Below are 14366 nucleotides of genomic sequence, written 5' to 3' on the forward strand. Positions count from 1 at the left end.
TGGGGTGGATGGGTCTTCCCCTCATCCCAACTCGACGTTTGCCCCTGAAGTATGGTCATAATTGATCCATGATCCAATAGCAGGTTTATTATAGTGAAACTGATTATTTTCAGCATGAAATATTCTATCAATTTTGACATTTGATTCATTAAGTTATCAAACTTAGGCCTGAAAAGAAAATAAACATTTGTGGTTTATTGATGCCAAAAGAATATATTTGACGTCTTTCATCCGACTCAATTTACCAACAAATTATTAGCAAAAATTGCATACCTAATTTTATTACATTGTTGAAAAACAGTGTCATTATTAGTTTACAACACAATGTTTTACAATAATCAGATGTGCACTTTTGTATACAACTCTAATGTAATTTGAATTTTGGTCAATGTTTGAAGCAAAGTTGCAGACAGTCATTATTTGAATTGTCATTTCTAGTCTGTGTTCAGTAATTGCTTATAAAATTGGAAAAAATAGAAAGCATCTTTATAAATCTGACATCTAATACTATACATCAAAACAAAATGAAATCTAAACTGGTCACAACTTTAAACAATTCTGGAATTTTTATGTTACTATTATTCTCTTCTTTGTGTTAGGAAACATTTCTGGGTTCAGCAGGTTGGTCAGAAAAGTGGAAATGAAGCTGTTGGTTTCTTAGGTTATATGGGAAATAGATTGTACAAAACTCTCAACTGTTTTAGAAACCATATTGACAGTGTAAATGCAACTCCATGTATAAGGCCATGATTCTGTTTACTTGACAATCAAGCTTATTTTGTTACATCATCTGTTGTGTTTTGATACCCCGAGGAATTAAATAACACTAATGTTGCTCAGATATGACTTAACAGTTGTGCTAAATGTAGTTTCAACTTACACGGGTGTACTGATGGGGCTATATAGCATGCATTGTATGATCACACAGTGTTAAAATGGTAATCATACAGGAATCGGTCATTATAAGTGTGCTATAAATACTTCCCAATAAGGTCACTAGTAGACGATATTTTGCCCATTTTACCTGGACTGTGGGCAACCTGGCAGTTTCTCCTGTATGCCATCACCAAAACACAATTTTGACCTCAGTTAATTGCTGTATTATGCAATGTGAAATTGTTCAGCAGAACTGTTATTAATCAGGAAGGAAACAAAAGAAATTAAACAAATGCCATGTGTTAGCAACTTTATTGGATACTGATCAATTATGAACCCAAAACCTGGGAGTATACTGAAAATAATAGCTCCTTTTCTGACCATGAGGTCTCTTCCAGAGTATGTCAGAAACTTTTTAAGTGAATATACAGAATTCATTGCATACCTTGTTTTAGAGAACTTTAGAACAAAATCAGGAGTATATTATCACTATTATTATTATTATTATTATTATTATTATTATTATTATTATTATTTATTATTATTATTATTGACAAACTCCAGTAATGAGCTAAAAACTCTTCATTAGTAATACCATCAATATGATTTTAAGCCTTCTTGCTCATTTACACATAGACACACAGATGCACAGTTCTGATATGGTTGATGTGGAAAATATTCCTTTATCATTTATGGTTTACTTAAATTTGGATGTACATGCACTTTGAAGGAGTTATCTCCTCTCTCTCTCTTCCCCACACACATGCGCACAAAAACACGCACACAAACACTCTCATGGACATAATTAAGATCAAGAAGGAGAAAACATTTGCTCATAGTATCCAGGTTACAGGTGCTGAGATGTGTTTGTGTGGATGCATCAAAGCTGAATGTGCACTTATCTTACAGAGAAAAAAATATACATGTTCATATATTCATTTTTTTAAGTTTCTTTATTTCCCAATATTCATCTTGTACTCATTTTTACAGCACTCAAATTTTCTATGAACGACCGTGCATGAAAGTGCATTTAAATTCACAGTATGAAGATAAAACTCCAGGCATGAAATCCCATTGTCACATGCCACAGATGCAAATCTGCAGCGCTTTCCTATCACTTGTGGCTACCTGTGATAAGGTTTCCACCTTCTTCATGAATATGCTTATTAAAAAGTCAGTGCACCTTATATACTCACTTATAAGTCATGGCAAACTACAAGAATACTGATCTGCCATAGCATATTGTGCCAGCAGATCAGGGACTATGCTGTTTGTTTAGCTGATGAATCCTAACAAACTGCACAGACCCGATCTGTCAGCGCACTATGCAACAGCTGTTATGGGTCTGTACAGTTTGCAGTTGAACTCATATTATAAGTGAGTAATATACAGTTGGAGATTGTTATATTATATTATTTATAATGTATTTTTGTTATGCATATTGATGAAGGACGAGTTGATCTTGATTGTATTGGATTGTGGCCCATGACTTGTAACATTGATTTAATTCTAGAGCCATTAAACGCATAGCACCACTATAAAGGTGTTTCATATTGGTCATCAGAAGCATTGGCTGTAGATGTATACCACTGATCATGTCCATTTGAACTTCGCCATCGAACACGAAGTGATTTCTGCATAGCTTTGTACTGACATTTTAAAAGCTTTATAAAGGTCATTTTGAAAGTTCTATTAAATGTTGTATAGATAATTGGATTTAATGTACTTGACACATAACCGAGCCAAACAAAGGATGTTATAAGCAAAGGTTGAAATTCACACTCATTACATAATGCTGTCATGATATTCACTACAAAAAATGGTGCCCAGCACACAACAAAAATTACGAACACTACACCGAGAACTTTGGATGCTTTCTGCTCAGTTCGAACATCATCTCGGTTCTGTGTGTGCTGCACATACTTCTTCAGAAGTAATATGCTGGTCGCTTTTATTAGAAGTTGATGCTTTCTTACAAGGTTTTTCAGCCTGATTGTAGTCTGTACTTCACTGCTGTTGGTATCATTCCAATTAAAAGAATTGTCACTTTGACTTTCCTCTGTGATAGTGTCTAGATCTGGAACAGTTGTTTTCAGTCGCATTGGTGAGGGAGGTGGTGTTATTGTAGATTCTTCCACTGAGAAAGCACCAATACAAGAACTGATGCTGTCATTTCTTGGATTTTGATATTGGTCCTGGCTGTACGAGTCATCAGGTTGAGACTGAGAGCAGCTGCTTGTCTCTCTCGAAAATTTTACTTGCTTTTTAAATTTATTTGCTTTGCGACTAATTGACCTGCGAATCATGGGCTGATCTTCATTGTTGGTTTTACACATTTCCATTTGCTTGTAGAGCAGATGAATCGTCAATCCATATGATATCACCATTATTCCCAGTGGAATAAAAAATGCTCCTATTGAGCCATAGATAATAAAAGCTTTATTGGACAAGGCGCAGTGCTCACCATTTATGACATTACTGTCATCCAGAAAGCCTAAAATAGTGATAGGACTTGTGATTACCAAAGCTGCTGCCCAGACAAAAATAATCTTCAGGATTACGATGGACTTGGAACGGTTACGAATGTGAAGTGGGGACCGAATTGCAAGAAATCGCTCCATGGATATGGTACACAGATGAAGGATGGAACAGGTACACATTAAAACGTCCGAGGTCACATACAGATCACACAAGAGGTGGCCAAATGGCCAATAACCTGAAAAGAAACAAGATGTTTGTATGGAATTTTTTAATTCATCTTCTAAGATTGTTGAAAAGAGATGATGTGGGTGTTAAAATATAAGTAACATTTAAAATATGCCAGCCTGCTCTTTTCTGTAAGCCATGTAGTCCCAGAATGTAAGAAGAATCACTGGGTTCTCCCCACACAGTACAGCAGTATATTAAATGTGGAAGAATACATTGTACACTTGTAGAATGAACTGTTTTGACATGAAACCATTGACCCATTTTATACTTTGTATTTTCTTAGATGCATTTACTTTTGTAGAGTGTTTCAGAGTGGTAGGAGGAGGAGTGCTCCAGATATGCTGTAACACGCCCTGATATAATCAGACACAACATAGGGATCGTCCATATAGGGTTGGGGTTGGGGATCAGCCATGTAAGTGGGGTGTGGTTGGGTATCATCTATATAATTGGAGTAATGTTGTGGTTAATCCATATCATTGGGGCAGAGTTGGGAAGGGATTTTCTTTCTAACCAGGATTTTAAATTTTTTCGTATGTTGGAAAATGAGGGTTTGGGTAAATAATATAATGGAGAGAATTTTTTATTTTTTGCAACAAAGCGGAGCAAGATCATTATTTTTTTTTAATTTATGGGGGAACAATTCTTCAGAAATTCCTGGGCCCCCAATCAACATGCTTAAAAATTTAATAGATTTTTGGTTTTGAAAACTTACTATTTTAATACCATGATTGAAAATAAACACGTGTGTTCTAATATGTTGAGTAAATTTGTCATTTGAGATCATAACAATACCAAAGTAGTCACAATTAACACAGAGGCTTATTTCTATAAGAATTACTGATAGGTTTAAGGGGTATAATACAAATAGGTTGGCTAGAAAGTATTTACAGGTGACATTTAAAATGATCATAATGTTAAATGCCAGATGAAACACTGACCATAATAGACCAACCAAACAATATCTGATCATAATGTTAAATGCCAGATGAAACACTGACTATACATGTATTAGACTAAAAACAAACTGTGATCATGATGTTAAATACCTAATGAAACACTGAGCATATTAGATTAAAAACAGAAACTATGATCATAACGTTAAATGCATAATGAAACACTGAACATACTACACTAACCACAGAAACTGTGATATAATGTTAAATTCATAATGAAACACTGAACCTACTAGACTGATAAGATAAACTGGGATCATCATATTTAATGCCAAATGAAACATAAAACACAAGGACTAATCACTTTATTTTGTGATGAAGACAAAGTTTAGACATCTTGAGCTATGAAATTCAGCAATAATTGTATCAACTCTACATCTTTCATTTTATTCCCACTTATATTGGAATCTGAAGAATAAAACTGTGAATGGTTTACTAGTATGATGAATCGGACAAGTATGTCCTTCACTCTGGCAGTTATTTTGCTCAAGTTCCTTGGGAATTTCATTTTTTGTGAGATATCTTTCTATAAATACATGATGACACTTAATAGATTGATATACATTTTTATTACAGAAAATGAGCTACTATGCTTGTGGTATATCATTATTGCCTCCTGGTATGTTCTTATCAAAGATTATTCCCTGGTTCATTTCTGATCTAACAGCTTAGCCAGACTATTTATTATTTTATGTTGAAGATAAAATATGCCATGGTTTACCATCAGCATCACAATAAATGTTTCCCATAGTTTACCAACAGTATCACAATAAATTTTCCCATGCTGTCCCATCAGCATCACAATAAACATTTTGTCATGGTTTTCAGTCACTATTAAGAAAGTCTGCCAATAGCTTCTCGTGGGTTGGTGGTTCTTTCTGGGGTTTTCCCCATTTATTCCTCCACCATTTATACTGTCCGTCATGTATAGCCTATCTTGTGCTGAAAAATGGCATTAAACCCCATAATAACAATAACATAACATATGTCACTATCACAGTGTTCCCAGGTTTACCATAAGTGTTGCAGTAAAAGTTCCTGTGGTTTACCATCACTATCACAGAAGTTTTCCAACGATTTACCATCAGCTTCAGAATAATAGTTCCCATGGATTACCATCAATATCACAATAAGTACTTTCCTGGCTTACCATAACAATATGAAAAGAGTTCCATCATCCTATATTATTAGAATTTTGTTGTTGAAAAACAATACAATTTCAATGGCAGCAAAATACATTTGAATTTTTGTTTTCAAAGAAGTATACTTATTTTTCCATAGAGGACTAAAATTAATGCAGTATTTTTTTTGTTGCAACAGTATATCTATGTTACTAATTTTACTAATTTTGTAATCATTATAAAACATTCTCTCTCTCTCTCTCTCGCTCTCTCTCTCTCTCTCTCTCTCTCTCTCTCTCTCTCTCTCTCTTTCGGGGTGATGACACGCACCTTATTTCTTTTTTTTGCCTTTTTACTAAGAGTAAGAACAGATGGACTTAATCCATTTTATCAAATTTGTCATGACTTCAGCAGTTTTCACTTCCAGATAAATATCAGTGCAAGTTTCATGTAAAATACATGCATATTTAATTTTTTAATGTCAGTTGACTTGTTCTTTATTCTTGACGTTTGCAATTACTACCTAACATTGAACTCAGATATTCTTTTTGAATGATTGTCCATGTATCCCTTTGCCCACCAAGATATCAGAATAAGGAAAGAAAACAAACTTGTACCCTCAGGGGCCTTTTGTAATGGTCTTGCTTGAATTATATCCGGATGAAATTGACGGAATATGACAATTTAACATAAAATGACCACTTTATATCTCCAGCCAACTCTCTCTCTCATGTGTGCATGCATCACATACATACATCCATCCATCCATACATAACACACACACACACACATACATACATACATTCCTATTTATCTACATATCTAAACAATACCTATCTAATCCAAATTTCTCTTTGAGACAATAACTTGCAACCATAAAGGCAATGTACAGGATTAGCACTAGATTACATAAATTGTCTGATAGCTCTCAGTGGTGTCAGTGCCTGCTTATCAATCCTGGATGTAATACAAAGATGAGATTCCATCTAAATACTCAGCTGTGAATAAATATCTATTTCATGGTTGTGGATAAATTCTCAATCCTTGTAACAGGTTTCACAATATTTATACATAGTACAATGGATAATGATAGGGATCAGTCTGGTTCCAAATATACAAACTATTTTATTAGCTTAGATTCAGGTGTAACTAGAACTGTGGAATCTGTTTGGATGCCAGCCTTTTCTTACTTGGTATTGTGAATGCAATATTGACCCTAGATATTCAAATGTGCAAAGTAGAGGCACAAGATATTCATGCAGTTAATAGTTATTATTGATTCTCTGCAATAAACAACAACAGTAATAATAATAATAATAATAATATTATTATTATTATTATTATTATTATTATTATTATTATTATTATTATTATTAGTTAAAGAAGGTAACTCATTTAGTAACAAATAATTTCCCATGATGCCTTCCACTATGACATATAATTATAATATAATATATATTATAATAATACATGTATAATGTGCACAAAATCTTTATGACTGACATGTGCAAGCAACTGTTACATGCTCAAGTATTCATAGAATTCAGTGTTATTATTCTGTTTAGCTGTAACATACATGACAACAAGGAGAAAAATTGAAATATTTTTCACTACATTCCCCTCCATCCCTCCTCATGCACACCCCATCGCATATGGATGTTTTAGCCAAAGTTGAAGTTGAACCAAATACTAATTCATGTGCATAACATTGAATTTGCACAACTGTACTTGTTTTTACACAATGTGATTTATGATTTAGACTTTTTAAATGTAGCTTTAATAATTTTCCAATCATACTACCATGATGTCTTCAGTGTGACAGTTTAAAGTGATATCTAGCACTGGGCATCATGCCACAGACATGTAGCTTCATGTCCCACCCAGTCACATTATCCTGACACCAGGCCGACCAGTCCTAACACTAACCTCCTAATGCTGAGCGCCTAGCAAGGCAGCTGTTAGTACATTTTTAGAATCTTTGGTATGACTCTGTCAGAGTTCGAACCCATGACCTTCCGCATCTGGGGCAAACACTCTAACCACTAGGCCACCGGAGCGGTGCATTTTTATATAGTTGGCACCATGTGCTGTGACTTGCATGTAGCTCATCATATGTACATGTGCACCAATCTCATCACTCACCATGAAAATTCATTACTTGAAAACTTAGAGCTATGATTTGCCTAACAACTTAACTATGATTTGCCTAACAACTTCCTTAATTTACAAGGAACTTTGGTGGAAAATACTTTTGACTGATTCCAGTGTTGGCATAGATCTAGCATCACCTGTGTTTTGTCACAAAAAGAATTTGTAAACAGTGATGTAATCTTCTGTGCTATATGGAGGGCAATTCTTTGGTATATGAAGGGCAATTCTATGGCATATGGAGGGCAATTCTGTGCTATATGGAGGGCAATTCTATGGTATATGGAGTTCAATTCTGTGCTATATGGAAGGCAACTCTAGGGTATATTTAGGGCAATTCTTTGATATATGGAGGGCAATTTTGTGCTATATGGAGGGCAATTCTATGGTATATGGAGTTTAATTCTGTGTTATATGGAAGGCAACTCTAGGGTATATGGAGGGCAATTCTGTGGTATATGGAGGGCAATTTTGTGCTATATGGAGGGCAATTCTATGGTATATGGAGTTCAATTCTGTGTTATATGGAAGGCAACTCTAGGGTATATGGAGGGCAATTTTGTGTTATATGGAAGGCAACTCTAGGGTATATGGAGGACAATTCTGTGATATATGGAGAGCAATATTATGCTATATGGAGAGCAATTCTTCTCACTTTTAGATTAATATAACCCTTAGTAGTAATATACAGATAAAACTTTTTCTAATTTAAACCTTGGGCATCATTATACATTGGTGCACTTTATTTACCCTATCTAGTTGTAATGTAGAATAATTTCCCAGTTTTATTGATTTGTTTTTTGTTTTCTGTTTTTGTTGGTTTTTGGGGGGTTGTTTTATGTTGGTTTTAATGGCTATTTTAACAAAGTTTTGGCATTATTATGCTGAGAAAATGAGAGTTAAGTCCCTTTCCCAAGGACTCGGCTAGGCAGCCATCCTAAGAAGGCTGTGCTGGTATCAAACACATGGTCAGTGGATTACAAATCAAATATTCTGCCAACTGAGCAAATGCGGCTTCCCTATATAGGTGAAGAGTTATCAATTATTGGTAGTATATAGGAATTACAAAAAATAATTTATCCATCTTTAGGAAGATGCTGAAGGTTCATTATATTTTCATGGATCAGTTTTGTGAAAAATTTAAATTTATTTTTCTTGGGTATTTATATTTTAACTGGGAGAAGAAGAATCATTGCTCTGCAGATCATAAACTAGTTGTTTGTAGGTATCACGAAATTTAGCAAGATTGGTAACCCAAGAAATATGTATGTCCAGTGTTGTAACAAGAACACCCAGCTGAAGAAAGAGTGCTGGCAAGCTGTAATAGTGTATTTAAAGCAGGCTGAGTTTCTTATGAGGTCACCCTCTATATGAGAAAGGGCATTTTTATGTACTCCACTAGTACATTTAAGATAATATTTGTACAGCAAGTGGAAAGTTTAGTTGGAATGCAATGCCCTGGTAAAAACAGACTAGGAAAAATCCCATAAAACACACATTAGTGCAGAAATAAACTCTAATTCCTACTGCGAATGTTATGGCTATTGCCAAGTCTTATGGTCAGTCCTGTGGTTCTAGGAAACAATTCTAACCTCGGGTTCCATAAGACCAATATTCCTGATTTATTGAAATTCTTTTTTCTTGAGCAATTCATTCAGCCTTACAAAAATACCATGTTTACATGTATAGAAGCATTTGGACTACAGTTCTTTTCTAAATGTTCATTCAAGGAATTGACATTAAACTTGAACATGTGCAATAGCATGCCATGACAAATCCACTAAACTTTCATCTGCATGTTCCACTCATACCCTGTACTGAACCCTCCCTTCCACCTCTTCTGACAGAACCCCCGGGGCTGCAGTGCAAAAGCCTGACATATATGATATGTCTTGATAATGTGACAGTATCTATGTTTGGACAGAAAATGCTTGAAAATGTAATTTGAATTTCACCCAAACAGTTTAAGAGACATGCTTGTGTATAGACACACAAAAAGTATAGATAGAGGATATCAATATATAATATCGTTTTTTTTCAAACAAGCATGGGGACAAACATTCATAATCAGGACTTACTGGGAGACATAAATTTGCCTCAAGAACTGATGTCCAGATAATTTCTAACTTTATTGCTGATCGCAAATGTGTAATGATGTAAGTAAGACTATGTCTGGCCATACATTTATGATGTCTTTTTTGATTGCCATTTGTTACCTGCACACACTATGTGTCTCTTCTCATTGCCATTTGATACAGTAGAGAGTAGCTCTGTGATTCAGAACTGAGGCTTTCTTGTTCCAGATTTTTCTATGATGGATTTATTTTTATTACATTGACAGTCTACTTCCTTTTGCAACTAATGCTGCAATTTTACCTTTTGAAGCGGATGTTCTAAAGTGTATCCCTTCTCTTTATTTTGGGGTACCCTTTAAGTGGCAGGAAATCCCAAGGGTCCCAAGAGTACTGGGGAGTATTCACAGTTAGGTATCAGTGTGTTAAAGATTAGTTACCAAATATACTTCCTTATAATCCAAGTCCAACTGCAAACTGCACTATCCCAGATCTGTCTTCACACTGTGAGCTAGCAGAGCTGGGTCTGTTTGGTTTATTTTAGCAATCAGTAGAACAGAATTTTACCCCACATTGTGCAGTAGCATATCGGGTTTGTTTTTATTGAGGTTGGGCTCAATTTTTATGAGAGTATTATATGGTAAGACTGTTACAGCCAAATGAATTATCAAAAAGAATGATCTTAACAGGGTAATTTCATGGGAATAAAGATTTCTTTTGATGCCTCAATATACTCTTTTGTTTGCTGAGAGTTTTCATTTTATTCACAGTAACAGCTTCCCTGACTGAATGAGGATTTTTTTAGTTTGAAAGTGTTGAATTATTTTATGAGTTAAAAACAGTGGAGAATATATTTATCTATACAACACTGGAAACATCACTTATCAGAGCTGCAGTGGCTGATGGATTCACAATTGTTGGGTTGCAGATTCCTGCAAAAACCAGACTGGGGTGGCAGCATTGTTATGTATTAGGCTAAGTCGCTTATGGATAAGCCGCTTACGTTTTATTCCCTCAGCACTAAATAGTCATTCATGTTTTAATGTGCTGTCGAAACCCCAGTTGATCCATTGATCAAATTACACAGGACCATTTAAGATTGATAATGACATAGCAGAAATTAAATTACTGTAAAACCAATATTCAGCCTCAATAGCAGCTCAAATGAAATGCTCACATGAACAAGAATTGGGGTGTACAAATTTGGATTTTGCCAAATTTTAAAGTTCAGGGACATAAATGTACTTTAAGTGGAATGGTATTTTTAGGGTTTTTTGGGGGTTGGGTATGGCACAGCAACACCTGTAATATATATACTCACTTATAAGATGAGTCCTGCTGCAAACTGCACAGACCCAGATCTTCAGTTACATCATGCTTCTGCAAATCAGGGTCTGTGAAGTTTGTTAGGAGTAATCAATTGAATAAACAAGATAGACCCTAATCTACAATTACATTATGATACAATGGGTCAGGATCTTCGTTGTATGTAGTTGGACTCTACTTTTAAGTGAGTATAAATGGTAATTCCATGCACAAGGATACGCCATGATAACCAAACCCGACTGATTTTAAGCAGTGTACTATATTGCCATAATTCAGTCATTTCCACATGATAATGTCATACCTAATTCATCATGAAAGCTCTGATTATGTATAAAAAAAATTATGTAGAACAAATGTGAAACATGCCTTAAGAATCTGTGCAATAACAGCTGTTTTTAAATATCTATTTTCTTTTGCTCTGGGAAATTTATTGAAAGAAGGATTATTAGTTTGACAATATAATAAATAACTTTTACTTTCTTTTGTCTATTGTACTTAACACATTAACCCCTGGTGACGAGTTTACATGGCAGGAGGTAGTAGCCTACTGCCGAGCTCTGTAGCATCAAGGTCATGTATGATACACCAAAGTGGGTGGTATTATAGAAAAGTAGACAGATGTAGCTCTACAATGATACCATATAATCTGGAATTTCTAGTTGTACTACAAAATACAGGGAAAAACCTCATTTTTTTTACCTCATTTTTTTCTACCCAAAATTCGCCAGTGGTCGGAATCCAATTTTGTGTCTGGATTTTAGACATTTCGGTCTCAGATCTAAGGCAGGCCAGTATGAACTGCAAACCAACAGATGAACCTTTGCAAAAAGTAGGATAAGATGGGCCTTTAGAATAAAAAGTGGTCTCAATATGAAAATAGTGGGTCCGTTAGGCAAAAAAACAAAAAAATGGGTCCTTGAGAAAGGTACTTAGCTCCCCTGTTTCTAACACATCTAGGCAGTATGTTATTGGAAGATCACCTGGAAGTTGGTGTTTTAGGATTTATTTAAAAATAGCTTTCAAAATGTGTTTCCTACTTGAATTTCAGACGAAAACAACAAAAACCTCCAGGGGTTAATGTGTTAACAAGCACTTACCATATGTACTTGCTTATAAGTCATGTCAAACTACAAACAACAAAGAGCCTGATCTGCTTTAGCATCATGTGCATACAGATCAGGGTCTGTGCTGTTGTTCTGCTGATTATTCCTAACACTACACAGACCCAGATCTAATGGCACATTATGTAATGACAGATCTAGATCATGCAGTTTGAAGTTGGACTCATAAATGAGAATATATACAGTAAGATTTTTATATATAATTCTTATGCTTAAAGCTGATAAAACATTTTCAGGCTGTTGATTTTCCAAGTTTTAATATATTTTTTAGCATTTTTGATCAGATTTTTGAAAATTGCTGCATACAGCATTAACATGGCTAGTAATAGTAGTGGTGGTATTGGTACCAGTAGTAGTAGTAGTAGTGGTGTTCCTGCTGCTGGCAATAGTAGTGGTCGTGCTGGTAGTTGTAAAGATAGAAGAAGTAATACTGGTGGTAGTATTTGTAGTTCATCATTGTTTTCAAAATATTTAAAAGTCATGTTGTTAGACATTCTTTATGTTTCAAACTAATTACAGTCCAATTAACAGAGGCTTCCAAAGTCATAGTGATTATGGATGTACCCACTTCCCACAGTTAATGTGTAGATGATAAAACTCCTGTGAAGAAATAAAATCAAATTCCTACAGTGAAAGATACTTTGTTTGTATGCAGTCCTGTGGTTTATGAAGTTACTGGAAATAAATAATTCTGATCTGAGGTTCCAGAAAACCAATATTCCTGTTTTGTTGAAATTGTTTTATTGAAAGTAATTTTCACTGACCAATACATATAGCCTGCTTAAAAATACATTGTCTACATGTAGAATCACTGGGACCACAGTTCTTTTATCAAGTTTATTTAAGGCATTGAATTAACAGAAAACAGTAAACTAAAGCAGCTGTAATGGCTTACCATCACAAATCAGCACACTTTCCATTCTGCCTCTGTCATGGGTTCAAACCCTGGCCAAGTAATACCAAAGACTGGTACTAGCAGTTGCCTCATTTGGCACACGGCATTAGGAGGTTAGTGTAAGGACTGGTCAGCCTGATGTCAGGCTATTATAGCTGGGTGGGACATGATGTTACATGTCTGCAGCATGATGCCCGAGGGCTAGAGATCACTATAAACTGCCACAATGTAGACATCATAGCAATATGACTAAAATTGTTAAAGCTACATTAAAAATCAAAATGATACACACACATATTCCATTCCCGAGCCTGTACTAAACCCTTCCTCTCACCCAGCCAGACAGTGAACCAATAGGCATAATGCACCCTCACATGTCTTACTGCTGTCACTGTATAAAGTTAGGACAGAAAGTGTTTGAAAAGGTAACTTTAATTGAATATATTTTCTGACCTTTGACGCCTCCCAAGGACCACTGAAATGGGACCCAAGGATGACACCTATCTTCTTTCAGGGCAACATAACTTAGAAGTTTCATGAATTTCCACAAGCTGGTTTAATGAATGTGTTTATGTACAGACAGAATAATGGACAGACAGAGGATATCAAAATATCTCATTTGTATTTTTTGTTAAACATGCATGGGGATGAATATCCATAATCAGTATTTATTGGGAGATATGAGTTTATCTAGACAACTGATGTTAAGATAATTTGTAACTTTATAAAGAACATCTCATTTATTTGAGTAACACTGTTAGTCCATATAATTATAGTGTATGAATAATGTATGTTTTACTGTAGGTTGATAAAGGAAGTTTTGATTCACAAGGCTGGACTTTATATTTCTTATATATGAACTGTAGTATCATTTTGTGCAAAAGTGTTTCCTTTTCTGCAGGTTAAAATAAAATATGTCTATATGCGTTTTCTGTATGAATATTTCATGTACTGCTGATCTTCAACTACCCACATGAGAAATATCAAAATTGCTGAACATCAGTCATAGTATTTTTTAATAACAAAGTTGGAAGATGCAAATTGTGGTTCTGTACCATGGTAGCTAAACTAAGTGCCTCTGAAATAGCCAATATAGGGAATGTAACTTGGTCTGTTTGACAATGAGAAACAATCCAATAGTT

At 34.9% G+C, this 14366-nt stretch overlaps 2 protein-coding genes across 3 annotated transcripts in view; one reads left to right on the forward strand and one right to left on the reverse strand.

The window, feature by feature from the left end:
- LOC149799360 (26S proteasome non-ATPase regulatory subunit 1-like) overlaps nucleotides 1-14366 on the forward strand; it is a 392984-nt gene that overhangs the window by 279691 nt on the left and 98927 nt on the right. The window lies entirely within an intron of this gene.
- LOC149799363 (5-hydroxytryptamine receptor 2C-like) overlaps nucleotides 1170-14366 on the reverse strand; it is a 43323-nt gene continuing 30126 nt past the window's right edge. Inside the window, exon 3 of the mRNA XM_089958688.1 lies at nucleotides 1170-3592. Coding sequence (XP_089814814.1) covers nucleotides 2412-3592 — 1181 coding nt within the window. The 3' untranslated portion in view covers nucleotides 1170-2411. The remainder of the gene's footprint in view (nucleotides 3593-14366) is intronic.

This window comes from Sinohyriopsis cumingii, chromosome 5 (genome assembly GCF_028554795.1).
Source record: "Sinohyriopsis cumingii isolate HCF-2022 chromosome 5, ASM2855479v2, whole genome shotgun sequence".
NCBI lineage: Eukaryota > Metazoa > Mollusca > Bivalvia > Unionida > Unionidae > Sinohyriopsis > Sinohyriopsis cumingii.